The 17,494-nt window shown below is 42.6% G+C and overlaps 1 protein-coding gene across 2 annotated transcripts in view; it reads right to left on the bottom strand.

Moving 5' to 3' along the window:
• Positions 1-2: 2 nt before the first annotated feature.
• The window catches only part of LOC110537434 (calmodulin regulator protein PCP4), a 28,036-nt gene continuing 10,544 nt past the window's right edge, over positions 3-17,494 (bottom strand). The window contains exons 2-4 of one of the 2 annotated variants that reach the window (XM_021623474.3): positions 4,613-4,661; positions 2,300-2,338; positions 3-1,148 (exon numbers count right to left, since the gene is read on the bottom strand). In XM_021623474.3, coding sequence (XP_021479149.1) covers positions 1,012-1,148; positions 2,300-2,338; positions 4,613-4,661 — 225 coding nt within the window. In that variant the 3' untranslated portion in view covers positions 3-1,011. The remainder of the gene's footprint in view (positions 1,149-2,299; positions 2,339-4,612; positions 4,662-17,494) is intronic. The other variant, XM_021623475.3, reaches the window with a different exon arrangement.

Genomic DNA, 17,494 nt, shown 5'->3' with positions numbered 1-17,494 from the left:
TGTTTACCTCTTGGATATTTATTAAGTATTCTTTGAACGTGTCTCTACTGAAGATTGATGGTATTGTACAGTATATTCCACTCATTTGGGTTTGAACAACAAAAGGAAACAATGGGGATTCAATAGAAACACCATTAAAAAACAATTAATGTCAAAACAAATCATACAAACAAAATAAAAACACTTTCCATTGACGTTGAAGTTGAAGGGAAGGAAGGAAATCCTCAATTCTCATGTAAATAACAGAACAAGCCCTAGATTTAGTTGGCAAGTTGAGACACCGGAGACATTGGAAAGCAAATTGTAGCCATTGATTGAATCCTAAATGCATCAGCCACTGGGCGCTGCGATAACTGGGAGGGATCAAACAAGACAAGCTGGAATGTCTGGAAACACTCCCCACAATGAGAGGGAAACACCCTTAATAACGGACATACTAGGGAAAAAAATCTTTAGATTTATGATGCCACAGTTGAAAAGAATGCAGAATCTGACGATCAATCTTCACAATACATTTGGCTACATGTTCCGCCTGAGGGTGAAACCCTGGTTCCAGTTTCTTAATTGCTTTACGAGGAAACCTACTTATCAAGCAGCGTTTTATTGTTCAAATGGGTATATTGCAGCGTACACGACATGAGAGAGACATGAGAGGACTACTAAGGTTTTGGACTGCTACAGCAACTGGAAAATATAGAGTGTAGTAGTATTACAGTATCAATAAAAAACGAAAATAGCAAAATCATAGGAAAGATCAAGATTTATCCAGAACTTAACCATCATTTATGGACACAGCAATCAATTAATAAGTTACATATAATCATTTCAAAGATATCAGTGACCCCTTGATCCCTGAACCCTGACCCCTCCCTCTAGCCTTCCCTCTTCCCCTTAACTCCCCCTCAGTTGAGTCCATAACGGTGTGATTTGATTGACATGCAAGACCAAACCCCCAACTGGTGCAGTCCCGGTCTATGGGAGACAGAGCTGCCCGGCTCTGTCCTGCCCACTCTAGGACTTTACTTCCTGCTTCTTCTTGCTCTGGAACTTCCGGAACTGTGATTGGATGGCCACAGCAGCCTTCTCCGTCTCCGGAGCCTTCATGTCGATGTCCGCAAAGTCCTCCTCAGGAGCAGCCTTAGAGTCATCTGTAGTGAGGCAATAAAGACGGTGAGAGACTGGAAGAGAGAGTGAGACAGCATAGAAAAACTGGGGAGTCTTACTGTATGTGAATCTACCACAGTTGGGGTCACTCTATTTCATCCCTCCATCATGAATGGAAAAGGTCACCTAAAAAGGTCACCTTTGTTAATAGCTATAGAATGTTTCAAAGTTCATAGAAATGTTTAATTTGAATTCAATTCAATAGATTATGTTTAAAGAAGCAGCCTTTTTCGAGCGTATACAGAGGGTAGGGGGCTTTGCAACTTCAAAGACTTTAAATCAGGGGATAAAATGTGAAATATGAAGCAAGGCAAGCCTTTCTAATCTCCCAAACATATACATGCTGTCATGTCCTCTCTTCATCCAGGAGGATTTCATTTTCTAACTCCCCTTTCATTACTCATACATTTCCCCCTCTAATCTAGAAGACAAAAGACATGTACATTAATACATCAGAATATATTTATGTTTTATTTACTTACAAATGTAAGGTTAAACGTTTCCTAATACATAGATAATCACAGCCAAAATGCCAGCAAAGACTAAATGAGTTCAGATCAGTGCCCATGCTAGATACCAAAGAGGGAACATTCTGTGAATATTAAGCCTTGGTTGATTGCTTAAATATGAGGAGTGAACATACAGAATTGGATGCGTGAAGTGACTGTGAATGACCAAAAAAGCAATACTGGGTGCAATTTCTGTGATGCAGGTTCAATTACTAGGTCTCATCCCAACAGCATTGGGATGCGATAGTATACGTCAGTCTCCATTCACATGCATCTACTATGTGGATTGAATACTGAAAGATCCATTCCTTTACAAGATGTCACAAATGCCATTTGCATTTTACATTGTACATAGTTGTGAATGTACACTCTTAGAAAGAAAGGTGCTATCTAGAACCTAAAAGGGTTCTTCGGCTGTCCTCATTGGAGAACCCTTTGAAGTACCATTTTTGGTTCCAGGTAGAACCTTTTTGGGTTCCATGTGGAACCCTTTCCACAGAGGATTTTACCTGAAACCAAAAAGGGTACCCCTATGGGGACAACCGAAGAACCCTTTCGGAACCCTTTCTTCTAAGAGTGTACTAACATATAAAATGTGCACACATACAGCAAAATGAACAACATACGTTTAGGTTTAGATGGATTTTCTTCACGACCGTGGCATCCTTTGAAGACAAAATGTTTTCAATGGAGAGGAATGTACATTTCATGATAGCAGAACCCATACAATTACTCTCCATGCCATCTTTCCTTGTGTAATGGAACAGTGTGGGGACATCCCATTTCCCTGTGGGCCTAACCCATCTAAATTGAAAAAAAACCATCTAAGTCAGTGGCTATTGCCAGTGTGGGTGCGTTGTTTTTTAAATATAGTTTCTGGAGGAAAGGGATGTTTCTCATGTACATATCTTATGTTATTCGTTAACAGACTGAGTGCCCCCCCCCCCCCCTCCTCTGATACATATTGCACACTTCACAACAAGGTCACAGTTCTCCTAAACCATGAATTGAGACTTGAGGAGGTGCATGTGTGAATATCTAAATTCTCCCAAATTGATGATGTCTTCATTTCTGGGGGAGATGGTAAAAGGTCATGTTGGAGCTGGTGACTGTCTGATGTATGCTGCTCAGGGACACTGGGACAATGATTGATGAAGGTATAGTCTCAGAACAACTAGGTGAGAGCACTCAGTAGCATATGGAGGTGTGTTACAATAGCTGTAATCCAAACTACATATAATCCCCATTACCAAGTATATAGTTCACCAAATTTGTCTAGAATAAAACATAGTCAATATAATACTGAATAAAGTCAGCCTTAAAAAAACTATAGGACTGAATGTGAGATTGTGGTAATAGATCATTCACTCATGTTACTAGAGCAGGCATGGGATGCCATTGTCAGTCTTTACATTATTATAGGTCCCTATGGTACATGTATTCTATCAACTTAAACTTAGGCAATAAAATATAACCAAACTGGACCAATACAAGTTGATTAGGTTACTAACAAAAATAAAAAGGTGAAAACAATCAAATGGAAATCGGCAAAAGTCAAATAAATGTCATTCAATCAAATTCAATTGACAGGAGTATGGTATTTGTGTGGCTTTTACCTTTGGATTAAACTGAATAACAATGCAACTCATCGTCCAACCAGTTGAGACTAAAATCCATATGAACACCAGGTCTTACTCTTTATACTGTCATCAGTGGTTCCAGAAGGGTGGAGAGGAGGCTCACGGCCACCCTGTTATGCTGAAGGAAGGATCCATTTAATGTGCAGAATGGCCAAATGAACCCTTTTAAAAGTGATTGGCTATCATTAACCTGCCGGCTTCATTGTGTCTTAGGATGAGATTCCAGGGATGGGGGGGGGGGGGGGGGGGGGGGGGGACATAGTATATGTTACATCAATTGACTATATTGTGTATTGTTTAAAAACTTAATAGGATCAATTGTTGGCACTGTCGATACATATAGACTACAGGAAGTAGGAGGTTTCACCTTCTAGTGTACAATATGACTATCAAATACCAAAGTCAGGGAATAATCTTGGGGAATAATCAATTATTTGATCAAGAATCTATTTGAAGTAGGACTTTTAATTAAATTTATCCTGTAGTCACATTCACTTTACCTGAATGACTGAATTCTACACTTAATGTCATTTTTAGATATCAAAGGATCCTCCAAAGTATTGCAAGCCTAAGTTTGACGTCTCTAACTCTGAGGATTTGAATGTCATTATCATGACAACAATACCATGCCCCAGCCTGGAAAGTAGGTCTTTCTGTGAATTTCAGGCATGAATGTACCCAAGGTAGATTGTCTTTATTTCTATAATGGCATATTTTCTTCCATAAAAAAACACAGAGAGTTAGTCAAGACAAATTATCTGTTGAGTTATGAGACATCTCTGATTCTCTGTTTTTGCTGTTTTTGGACATTCTGCTCTCCATGAGTAGAACTGCAGACTGTGGACTCTCACTCAATGTGTTCTATGACTCTCACTCAATGTGTTCTATGACTCTCACTCAATGTGTTTTATGACTCTCACTCAATGTCTTCTATGACTCTCACTCAATGTGTTCTATGACTCTCACTCAATGTGTTCTAGGACTCTCACTCAATGTGTTCTATGACTCTCACTCAATGTGTTTTATGACTCTCACTCAATGTCTTCTATGACTCTCACTCAATGTGTTCTATGACTCTCACTCAATGTGTTCTATGACTCTCACTCAATGTGTTCTATGACTCTCACTCAATGTGTTCTATGACTCTCAAGCAATGTGGTCACATGAACCAACATGGATGGCGTTTTCGGAATTTCACAAGATGATTTTTAAAAGCAGGATATTAGTTAGTTACAGCAGGCCTACGTGATGTAAGTTGTGTATTTTGTTATATTTTTCCTGTATAAATCCTGTACACACCTTGTCCAGCAGGTTTGCTGTTTCCACTCATGGCTCCAGATCCTTGTCTCTGCAAAGGAAGAGATAGCGAGGGATCAATATTCCAATATTCAATACTTTACATATGGGGAAAAACTTAGAGGTAGACCAGTAGCCAGAAGGTCTCGGGCCGTTTGTGTACATACATGCGTACATGTGTGAGCTTCTGCTGAGACTTCTGCTCCGTGGAGGAAGCCCACACTCCCCATCCTGCACATCACATCCCTACCCGAGGTATTAATACAGTGCTTTCAATGAATTTAAACACAGCAGATGAGCTTTGATGCCAGATAGGCGGCTGAGGAGGGAAATCACAACAACAACAAAAAATGGTAGTGTCCTCAGTTTCCTCAGTTCTCCTATAGAAGGGGAAGGAAGGGGAACTAATTTCAAAGCTTTGCCATCTGTCTCACTGTTAGTGTGGAAAAACTCCCAAGGATTCACTGAGGTGATGGGATGGCATCCTTGTTAGGTCTCATCTGTCTGTGTTATACTCTGTCACATGGGGTGAGGTTGATACTGGGGTTCACCAGAGGTTACTAACACCCTCCCTTACTCTCTCCATCTCATTTTCTCTCCCCCTCACTCCATCTCTACCTTTCTTTTCCTCTCCCCCACCTTCTTCTTCTCTCTTCCTCTCTCCCTGCACCCTGCAGCTCTCAACAAACAATGGAGAGAAAGAAACAGAGAGAGAGAGAGAAAGAAAGAGAGAAAGAGAGAGAAGCAGAGGAGGGATGGGAAGCTAATCCAAGTTCAAAGGAATATAACACTCTTCCATATCAGGCCACATTAGAGCCATGAAATGAACTTCTACAGCCCAGACCAGCACTCCAGCGCAGTGCCACACAAGACATTACACATGGCAGTCTATCCTCTATGTAGGGAAACACTGTCAAGGAGTACCGTAGGCAACACTAGGTAGGAACATAGGGATCCACTGAACAGGTATACAAACAACACAACGGACAAGACCTCCTATAGGACAACAAATCCAAAGACTGCCATGCAAGATACTGTAATACAGGCAACTACAGTGAAACAACACACACACACACACACACACACACACACACACACACACAAGCTCAAAAGTTTACATTATGAGTTGGTATTTCCCAACTGGAAAGGAGAGGATACCTTTATTTCTTTTCCACTGGTGCTGCTGTGATACAGTAGAGAAGCTCAGCACATAGAGTGGTTACAGAGGTTAATGAAGAAACAGTCATCGCTATCTAATCTGCTCTAATCTTTGTGTTGTTGATCGTTGTCATTGGTGACCCTGTAATTGTTTAATGGTTGTTTTCTCTTTAATGACACGCAAGCAACGGCCAACAGATGTGAAAGGGAACAGCTGTGATGAAAACCATCAACATGAAGGATGGTTTCTCCTAGTCTTCATCAGTTTGAGGAAAATCCGTGATTTAGGGTCGCATCAGCTCTGTGAACGCACCCCCAGTCTCTACACACTCCTCCCTCTCTCACTTCTCTTCCTCCTCCTCCCTCTCCCTGTGATCCTTCTCTCTGCCTGGATATGGTTAGAGCTTACATAACCAGGCTGGTCATAACGTTCAGGAAGATTACTCTGAACACACGGGCACATTTTCCACATTACTCCTCTTTGCTCTTTTTTTCTCTCCAATGAGTCTTTTATCTCGCCCTCTTTCAGCTCTATCTTTGTTTTACAGCGCCCAATAAAATGTGCCCCCAAAAAATTATACATTTGCATGAGGCTTTAGAAACCATGAGTGAATTCCAAATGAGACGTTTGTCACGGCTGCCTGATTCTCACGTTCCCTCTCTACTCTCACTTCTGCTTGGCTCCTTGATGCTTATCGTTCCCGCACTCGCTCATGCAAGTTTAGCAGCTATTGCCAAAGTCCTGCCAGCAACATCATCAACAAGCCATTCAAAACATTATGTATTCTATTTTATACATAATTATGGGTCACATGCTCAGTGTGGTGTGGCGGCTTTCCACACTGAGCATTTCATTAGGTGCAACAAAGTGTGGGCCGTTGTCTGTGCTGAGTGTCAGATGAAGTGATGAAGCTGTAACAGTCTGTTAATTAATAGGGTTACACATGGAGCACAGTCCCTATCTGAGCCACTTTACTAGAATACTGTAGAGGATTGAGCGGGCACAACAATAACATCCTCACACGCCCTCTGCCTATCTCTCTCTCTCTCAAGCATGCAGAGGAGCAACATTTGAGGATCTAGATTAGCATAACAACGTGGTCCGTTAGGCTCTTTTGCTGTTGTAACTCTGTGGGTTGGCATCATTAGTCCACCAATAGAGTAGCATGTGGATACAAAGTGAACTTGCCGTGTAAGCAGAAAGCATCTTCCATAAAAGAGGAGATAAAGCAGTGGATCATAAATATTTGGTGAATGATGTCGATGCTTCAGGGTTTGGGGAGATGTGAACTGCCTTACTTGTCTTTTTGGGTGAAACTAATGCAAAAAAACTGTTTTTGCATTTTATAGCCAAGATAAAAAAATACCCACAAATACCCATCATTTGTGACTGGCAAGAGTCTCACCACAATTCATGGAGACATTGACATGATCTGCACAAACAGAGTTATTAGCATTTTGTCTCATGAAAGAAGGCTTGAATTAATATGTATGTCTGAATGAATGAATGAATGAATGAATGAATGAATGAGGGACACAATATGCACTGCCAGTTTGGCATGGAGGAGAGACCAGCAGATTTGTCACGCACCTGCAACCCTGTCTCTGGAAGACCTCAGCATCCACACACGCACGCACATACACACTCACACAAATGCTCTCTAACTCTCTCTTCCACTTCCTGAAAATCCCCCATCTTTGCAGTGGAGTGTGAGCAGGGACCGTCTTCAGAACCTACTGCTTTATTTCCGATTATATACACTACCGTTCAAAAGTTTAGGGTCACTTAGAAATGTCCATGTTTTTGAAAGAAAAACTTTTTTTTTGTCTATTAAAATAACAGCAAATTGCTCAGAAATAGTGTAATGTTGGAAATGACTTTTGTAGCAGGAAACAGCAGATTTTTTATTGAATATCTACAGTACATAGATGTACAGAGGGCAATTATCAGCAACCATCACTCCTGTGTTCCAATGGCACATTGTGTTAGCTAATCCAAGATTATCATTTAAACGGCTAATTGATCATTAGAAAACCCTTTTGCAATTATGTTAGCACAGCTGAAAACTGTTGTATTTCAATTTATGCTCAGCCGTGCCTCGCAAGTGCTACACCAACTGATCTATTTTGTTATCAAAGCTCGAGTTTTGAAATATAATATGGTCTGAGAAGAACAGTATTGGCAGGCCAGGCATATGCTGTGATAATGTAATGGGCATACTGCACAAACCTCATTCCTACAGAACTGTTTTTATTAGGTTAAAGACATTTAAGCCATGGTTAAAAATAAATCTGAGTGGTCGATGCCGGCTTGCTTTTGACCGCCAAAGTGATCTTGACTCAGAAAAGGTTGGCGACCACTGGTATAGATAAAGGTGAGGAGACAGGTTTAAGAAGGATTTTTAAGCCTTGATACAATTGAGAAATGGATTGTGTATGTGTGCCATTCAGAGGGTGAATGGGCAAGACAAAGGTTTTAAGTGCCTTTGGATGGATTATGGTAGTAGGTGTCAGGTGCACTGGCTTGTGTAAAGAACTGCAACATTGCTGTGTTTTTCACACTCAACAGTTTCCCGTGTGTATCAAGAATGGTCCACCACCCAAAGGACATCCAGCCATCTTGACACAAAATGTGGGAATCATTGGACTCAACATGGGCCAGCATCCCTGTGGAATGCTTTCGACACCCTATAGAGTCCATGCCCGGACGAATTGAGGCTGTTCTGAGGGCAAAAGGGGGGGTGTTCCTAATGTTTGGTATACTCAGTGTAGAATGCAGTGTATGTTACTGATAGGAGAGTCTGCATATGAGAGGTAGATTGTAACCACAGATTTAGAGCTAAGTGTGTTTATATGAGTGTACCCTCCACTTCATTTCTGATTGTGTAACTAATATCCCAAACTAGAGATGGGGGTAATGTGTACTGTCCCCTGGCAGGCTTCAGTCCAGGAGGTCTGCACTACAGTGTGTCCTGCTTCAGCTCAGCACAGTTCAGCCTGGTTGGGCCCATGGACAGCGCAGCTCACACAGCAGCCATGGAAAACACTACATTAGGTTGGCCACTGAGAGATGCCAAAACAGATGGCTCCCAATGTTGGAATACTTGTTTGGTGTGGCCCGCGAGTGAGCAAGAGAGTGGGTGTGTGTGTGTGTGCGCATGTGTGGGTGTGTGAGTTTGTGTGCTTTGTGAGTCCAACTCATGCCAGACCTAAATAAAACCTGAAACTCAGATGTGTGAGGGTATGTACAAATCTTTATATTTAGTTGTGTGTGAACGTGTGCGTGGGTATGTGTGTGCGCCAGTGTGTGTCTGTTACACGCTGGCATGCCTCGGTTCCATCACACCTCGTCCCAATACATCTGAGCCTCTCCTCCACTCCTTTCCTCCCCTATCTGCTCTCCTCTCCTCTGCTCTCCTCCTCTCCTCTACTGGGCTTAATTTCATTAACCCACAGACCTATCATGAAGGATGACCTTGTCTCCACCTCATTTCATCTTAACTGATAGATGTTCCTGACACAAGAGAGCCTAGGACACACAAAGAGTAATGATGATCTTCCATCAGAGTAATGAATTAATGGTGCTGTGGTGAAAAACATAGGAACACAGCAATGAGAGACAGATTAACAAAGCTTTTACACAACCTAACCTTTGCACACTCAAATTTCAATCCAAAATGCTTATGATCATTTTTCAGAAATGTTGGTAAATGAGCTTTAATTGTTTAAAGAAATGATGAAAAAGATTGGTGCTTTTTCTAATCATGGCCTGGGGTTGTTCAACGACAGACATGTATTTATTTAAAAACTTTCATTTTAGAGAGACAATTAATCATGTTTTCTTTGCACACACAGAAAAAAATATGTTTTATTGTCACATACACTGGATAGTTGCAGTGAAATATGTTATTTTACAGGGTCTGCCATAGTAGTACAGCACCTCTGGAGGAAATTAGGGTTAAGTGCCTTGCTCAAAAGCACATCAACATATTTTCTTCCACCTTGGGTATTCAAACCAGCAACCTTTCGGTTACTGTACCAACACTCTAACAGCGAGGCTACCTGCCACCCCCTGCTATAGCGCTTAGCAAAAAAGAACACACATTTTCATACACATCTAAAAGCTACGAATTCAAAATATGACAACAGTAATATTTTACACACACACGAAGGAACCCACATTTATTTGAAGAGTTTATTTCCAAAACGCTATAATCACCAATTTTTCACACACACACACAAAACGTTCCTTTTTCAGGACACTGTCTTTCAAAGATAACCCAAATAACTTCACAGATCTTCATTGTAAAGAGTTTAAACACTGTTTCCCATGCTGAACCATAAACAATTAATGAACATGCACCTGTGGAACAGTCGTTAAGACACTAACAGCTTACAGACGGTAGGCAATTAAGGTCACAGTTATGAAAACTTAGGATACTAAAGAGGCTTTCTACTGACTCTGAAAAACACCAAAAGAAAGATGCCCAGGTTCCCTGCTCATCTGTGTGAATGTGCCTTAGGCATGCTGCAAGGAGGCATGACGACTACAGATGTGGCCAGGGCAATACATTTCAATGTCCGTACTGTGAGACACCTAAAACAGCGCTACAGGGAGACAGGATGGACAGCTGATCATCCTGGAAGTGGCAGACCACGTGTAACAACACATGCACAGGATCGGTACATCCGAACAGCACACCTGAGGGACAGGTACAGGATGGCAACAACAGCTGCCTGAGTTACACCAATAATGCACAATCCCTCCATCAGTGCTCAGACTGTCTGCAATAGGCTGAGAGAGGCTGGACTGAGGGCTTGTAGGCCTGTTGTAAGGCAGGTCTTCACCAAACATCACCGGCAACGATGTTGCCTATGGGCACAAACCCACCGCTGTTGGACCAGACAGGACTGGCAAAAAGTGTTATTCTCTGACGAGTCACAGTTTTGTCTCAATAGGGGTGATGGTCGCATTTGATTTATCGTCGAAGGAATGAGCGTTACACCGAGGCCTATACTCTGGAGCGGGATCGATTTGGAGGTGGAGGGTCCGTCATGGTCTGGGGCGGTGTGTAACAGCATCATCGAACTGAGCTTGTTGTCATTGCAGGCAATCTCAACGCTGTGCGTTACAGGGAAGACATCCTCCTCCCTCATGTGGCACCCTTCCTGCAGGCTCATCCTGACATGACCCTCCAGCATGACAATGCCACCAGCCATACTGCTCGGTCTGTGCGTGATTTCCTGCGAGACAGGAATGTCAGTGTTCTGCCATGGCCAGCGAAGAGCCCGGATCTCAATCCCATTAAGCACATTTGGGACCTGTTGGATCGGAGGGTGAGGGCTAGGGCCATTCCCCCCAGAAATGTCCAGGAACTTGCCGGTGCCTTGGTGGAAGAGTGGGGTAACATCTCACAGCAAGAACTGGAAAATCTACAGCTGGTGGCCACACCAGATACTGACTGTTACTTTTGATTTTGACCCCCCTTTGTTCAGGGACACATTATTCAATTTCTGTTAGTCAAATGTCTGTGGAACTTGTTCAGTTTATGTCTCAGTTGTTGAATCTTGTTATGTTCATACAAATATTTACACATGTTAAGTTTGCTGAAAATAAACGCAGTTGACAGTGAGAGGACATTTCCTTTTTTTGCTGAGTTTATATACACACTTTTAGAACCACATATACCAAGCTCATGCTTATGCAAAAGGCACCACTTTTTAGAGGCTAAAAGTTCACAAAAACTTCACATCTAGATACAGTAAAATATGTAAAACTGTACCTATTTATCTTTCTTTTAACATTTATTTTAAGAGCTTATATCCAAAATGATATATCTACCGATTTTTCACACATATATCTGGGTCTGGGTCAGAGATTAAGAGATTGCGTTGGCCCCTGACCTCAGTGGCTGGGTCTGTCTGTGGTGAACGCCAGTGGTTGCTGGTCACTCTCCCCGACCATGTCGTGCCGACAGTCATTCAGGAGCATCATGGTGATACATTGAGACATCTGTCACAACATTATGTCAGACTCTCACTGAACACGCCAACTTGCCGTTCATCATTAAACACTGCACTCAGGCAAAGGCATAAAATACACAAACATAAACACAAGCACAAACTAAAACAGATTCTCATGTTGGGCCACCAAGCAGCACAGCACAGCCATTTCCAGAGATGCCACTGATTAGGAGTAGGGGATTGGAGAAAGAGGAACAACAACAGCAGCCATGGTCCACTCAGTCTATTACATAGTGTTTCACTGAGACTCAGGCAGTAATATGGCCAGTTAAACTGTGAGTGGGCACAGTTACTGCAGGAACTGCAGAGATAACGATTCCATGGTGTTCATTTAGTTCAGTTCAGTCAGTTCCCAGTTGAGACAGGCATCATGGGCACAGCTTGGACTGAGGCACTGAGGAGCTGCTTGTCACGTCATGCTCCCAGTCCCATATGTCAAAGCCAGAGAGGAAGCTTAACTAATGGGATGAGGGTGATGATGGTGATGATATTGATAATGATCATTATGTTTCCAGCACATAAGGCTGGTTTTTCCTAGCATGGTTGTGTCATAAGTTGTAGTGAGCACACAGCTCTGAGCTTAGGGAGGTGTTGGTAGATAACTCAGAGCTGTGATTCCTTCTTACACACACACACACACAAAAGACGTAAGCAAGCATAAGACCCTGCCATCCTCTGTCCCTTCCACAGGAGGTAAATTGCTGACGGGTGAGTCGTGAATCCCCAGGGCATGCCCAGCCCAACCTGGTCCTATACTCGCATGCAGAGCTTGGAACGCACCACAGCGCAGTGCGTTTAACCTGGTGCCACCCAGAGGTCTGCACTCAGCACTCCACAGCCCTTCAGCTTGACTCTTCAACCTATCTGTCTACCTGACAAAGCCACCCCAAACTGTTTCCTCTCACTGTACACCTTAACCCCTTACTAGGGGTAGATGGGAGCCGGGTTACTGTATCTATGAGCCAAACCTCATTGCCTCAAGCTCACATTGATGGTCTGGATATATGGTATAGAGCTGCCTTTATGGCATAGCTAGTACGTAACCTTAACAACGATGTGTTGTTGTGAAATTAAATATCATCAGTAGGCAGATAGAGACATTCTCTTCCTGCTGTTAGTTAATGTATTCATCTCATCTCTCATGACTAAATGGAGTCAAATTTCTGCTGTAGTTTAAACCTAGATCGGAGCATCACTTCCTGTTTGATGTTAAACATGTATGTTTAACCATTGATATAATTTATTTAATAAAGCATGCCCTCACAATGATGTGATGAAAGGGTGGTGTGGTAGTTAGTAAAATAAATAAATGTCTCCTCGCTGACGTTTCTGGGGCTATTTTGGGTGTTTCTGGCAGCTTGGTCTCTCCAGAGGTTCTCCACACTGCAGTCAGTGTCTATTAACTATTCAACAAGGAGGAGAGGAGACGCTAGGCAAACTAGGACACAGATGACAATGTCGACAACTCAGCCCCAACAAACAGTCCTCAGCAGCACTATCGTTGTGGGGTGTGCAGGGGATGGGAGTCGGGAGCCGGAGTGACAGTGTGGAAGACTGGCTACCACGGCTCAGAGGGATAGGAGGGAGGTGGGAGCTGAAGGGAAGCAGGGTTCAGGTAGGATGGAGCCGGCTACTGAGACAGGCTGATTCAGACACTGGACTATGACAGCTATGGTTCATAGCCACCAGAACTGTTACCAAAAATGTGCACTCAAGCTTAGTGGATTTTCTGCTGCAAAGCACCCATTGTGATTTGGTACCATACATGGACGCTGAAATTGTATCCACCTAAGCATTGGGCGCTCTCCTAAGCTTATCTATGTACAGGTCCTACTGTGATTTGTATTGTTGTCTGGTAAATTAAATTAAATTGGACAAGACAAGAAATAAGCCAGCTGATTGGAGTGAATGTGGACTATTCAAATGAACCATTTTCACCACTGACCAATGGAACCCTCACTGTATTAACCTAAGAATAACCCCTTCTTCACACATTACCAGGTGTCGAAACTCATTAGCATACTGGTACGCCAATGTTCCCTAATCAAAAAGACCTGACACAAGAAGAGTCTCCTTTAAATTAATGCTTTCAAGGCAGAGCTTTAAGCTGAGATGGTCTTTGTCATTATTCCAGGCTCTATGGGATGAAAGGGATCTCCTCAGCTCAGCTGCCAACACATTAGATAACTCTGGCTTTACCATAATTCTGTTTTGTAGCCCGATATCCAGCTTAAAAGCTCCGTACTTGGCAACGTTGGATGGAAATGGGCAAAAATTCAATGCATGCACATACAGAAATTATTACTTAGCCTAATAATCGCTGGAATCCTGTCAAGTGTCCATCTACCTTGAAGGGTAGTGCTAGAATGCCTACTCGTTAAGCAGACGCACAGAAGCCAAGTTTAGAGGATAGAGGATGTCCATGTTGGAATGGGATGGCATAATGGTAAAGGTTGTCCTCTCATGCGTTAATGCTCTGGTGTTGGAGGGCACAGTTAAGGCTTTCAACTTTATATTTAAGTCATTCAGCACACATTCTTATCTAGAACAACTTAGAGAAGGGAGTGCATACATTTTCACACGGGTCACCCTTGGGAACCGAACTGGCGTTGCAAGTGCCATGCTCTACCAAGTGAGCCACACAGGCTTGACTCATCCATCTATCCAGAATCTGAAGCTGACATCGTCATTATTAGATACAGACTAGGTCAGCGGTGCCCCTGAGAGAAGGAAAGTTAGGGGACGACCTTGGTGGTAGGAGTGACCGTGGGAGAGACTATTTTGAGATGGCCTCCTCTTCGTGACTGTGTTAAGTGACAGTTGTTGAACTTTAGTTCAATATCAGCATAGAAGTCAATTGAGTAGATTCTGCCTCTGCTCTTCACTTTAGACCTGGGAATGTTGCCTATGTTCGTGCAGTCTGCACACTGACTGATGTAACAAAGGAGAGTGGAATTTTGCAATGACAATAACAAGGCTTCAGACTTAGGTATGAGCATCATAATTCCAGATACTGTCTGAGTATAATGTAAGTTCTTTATGTTTTTCTTTCCGTCCATACTTTCTGGAAAGTTCAGATTCTGTATTACTGTCTTTGTATAAAAGGTAATTATCATTCCATGCGTTGCCATGGTAAACATTGAAGGACGGAAAATCTTTATGTAGAGACAGACAATCCAGCAAGACATGAATCTCTAATTATAGAAGAAGAGGGACCTAGTGACATGCGAGTTCTGTGCTTCTAGTGGGCCACTCATTCGAAGTCGGGTACTTCCATTGACATCCAATCTGCCCTGGCTGCCAGCCCATGATGTGTTAACAGAATCTTCCTTCCCTCACTGACCTGTATGTGTTGTACTAACTACAGTACTCATTATCAGACAGACAGGAAGTAGCAGTTTTTCTCCCTGCTGGAATAACCGGAGCAAAACTAATGATACAACAGCATGGTTTCCCCATAAAACATTAACACGCATTAGACAGACTCCAGGGCTCTCTCTCTCAGCACACATCCAACAAAGTGCACAACATCTTTCAGCAGCACATCTGTATATACAAGCGTCTCAGAGTAGGAGCGCTGATTTACAGTAGTATCAGTTTTGTCTTTTAGATTCGAATGAATGGACCTGATCCTGGATCAGCACTCCTACTCTGAGATGTTTAATGAATACAGGCCCAGAAAACATGACGGCTGTTTAGAGGATGTTGTCCTTTGTCTACACTGTATTTCTATTAGGATGAGTAATCATAATGAGAAGTTGATCCATACAGTCAATCCTGTGCCTCAGTCCTAGCTCGAGGACATGGCTATATGTAGCTGGTTATTATACAGTAAGTGTAATCCTTTGGCATCACATGGAATGTGTTATGAAAGCATCATAAAAACAATGGGGTACTAGATGTTTAGGCGTTGCTATAAATGCATCGTATTTATGTTACTTTATTGAGATTAATGCTGAATGAGACTAAAACAAATGTCCTGAGACTGACTGTTATGAGAAACTGGAGCTCAGATGCTAACCTCTCTTTATGACTCTCTGAGACATGCAAAACTGGGTTCAAATAGTTCGTTTTCTTTCAATACTTTAGCTGTGCTTGAATGAGTTTGCCAAATATATGGGTCTGGCGCAATGGAACAAATGGAATAGTTCCAAAAGTACATACTTTAGTCCCATCTGGCATACCTGGCAGGCTAAGTCTAACAATCAAAGTATTTGAAAGATCTTAAATACAATTTGAACCCAGGACTGCTTCCATGCTTAAATGTGTCTGCAGTGTAAAGCTTACCACAAGCTCTACGCAGATGCAAGATTCAGAGTGTTGCAATATTTCATATTTCTCTTTGCCATGCAAATGAACTGAATCCCCCAAAAAACATTTCCACAGCATTTCAGCCCTGCCACAAAAGGACCAGCTGACATCATGTCAGTGATTCTCTCGTTAACACAGGTGTGAGTGTTGACGAGGACAAGGCTGGAGATCACTATGTCATGCTTACTGAGTTCGAATAACAGACTGGAAGCTTTAAAAGGAGGGTGTTGCTTGGAATCATTGTTCTTCCTCTGTCAACCATGGTTACCTGCAAGGAAACACGTGCCATCATCATTGCTTTGCACTAAAAGGGCTTCACAGACAAGGATATTGCTGCCAGTAAGATTGCACCTAAATCAACCATTTATCAGATCATCAAGAACTTCAAGGAGAGTGGTTCAATTGTTGTGAAGAAGGCTTCAGGGCGCCCAGGAAAGTCCAGCAAGCGCTAGGAAACTCCTAAAGTTGATTCAGATGCAGGATCGGGGCACCACCAGTACAGAGCTTGATCAGGAATGGCAGCAGGCAGGTGTGTGTGCATCTGCACGCACAGTGAGGTGAAGACTTTTGTCAAGAAGGGCAGCCACTTCTCTCCAGGAAAAACATCAGGGACAGACTGATATTAGGCAAAAGGTACTGGGATTGGACTGCTGAGTACTGGGGTAAAGTCATTTTCTCTGATGAATCCCCTTTCCGATTGTTCGGGGCATCCGGAAAAAAGCCTGTCCGGAGAAGACAAGTTGAGCGCTACCATCAGTCCTGTGTCATGCCAACAGTAAAGCATCCTGAGACCATTCATGTGTGGGGTTGGTTCTCAGCCAAGGGAGTAGGCTCACTCACAATTTTACCTAAGAACACAGCCATGAATAAAGAATGGTACCAAACATCCTCCGAGAGCAACTTCTCCCAACCATCCAGGAACAGTTTGGTGACGAACAATGCCTTTTCTAGCATGATGGAGCACCTTGCCATAAGGCAAAAGTGATAACTAAGTGGCTCGGGGAACAAAACATCAATATTTTGGGTCCATGGCCAGGAAACTCCCCAGACCTTAATCCCATTGAGAACTTGTGGTCAATTCTCAAGAGGCGGGGGGACAAACAAAAACCCACAAACTCCAAGCATTGATTGTGCAAGAATGGGCTGCCATCAGTCAGGATAGTCTTGAAAAAGAAGGGTCAACACTGCAAATATTGACTCTTTGCATCAACTTCATGTAATTGTCAATAAAAGCCTTTGACACTTTGGAAATGCTTGTAATTATACGTCAGTATTCCATAGTAACATCTGACAAAAATATCTAAAGACACTGAAGCAGCAAACTTTGTGAAAATGTATATTTGTGTCATTCTCAAAACTTTTGGCCACAACTGTACACAAGCAGCATATCAA

Source organism: Oncorhynchus mykiss, chromosome 12 (genome assembly GCF_057628025.1).
Source record: "Oncorhynchus mykiss isolate SJ-2025 chromosome 12, ASM5762802v1, whole genome shotgun sequence".
Classification (NCBI taxonomy): Eukaryota; Metazoa; Chordata; class Actinopteri; order Salmoniformes; family Salmonidae; genus Oncorhynchus; species Oncorhynchus mykiss.
Note: the sequence above shows the minus strand (reverse complement) of the source record. Positions and strands in the feature narration are given on the sequence as shown.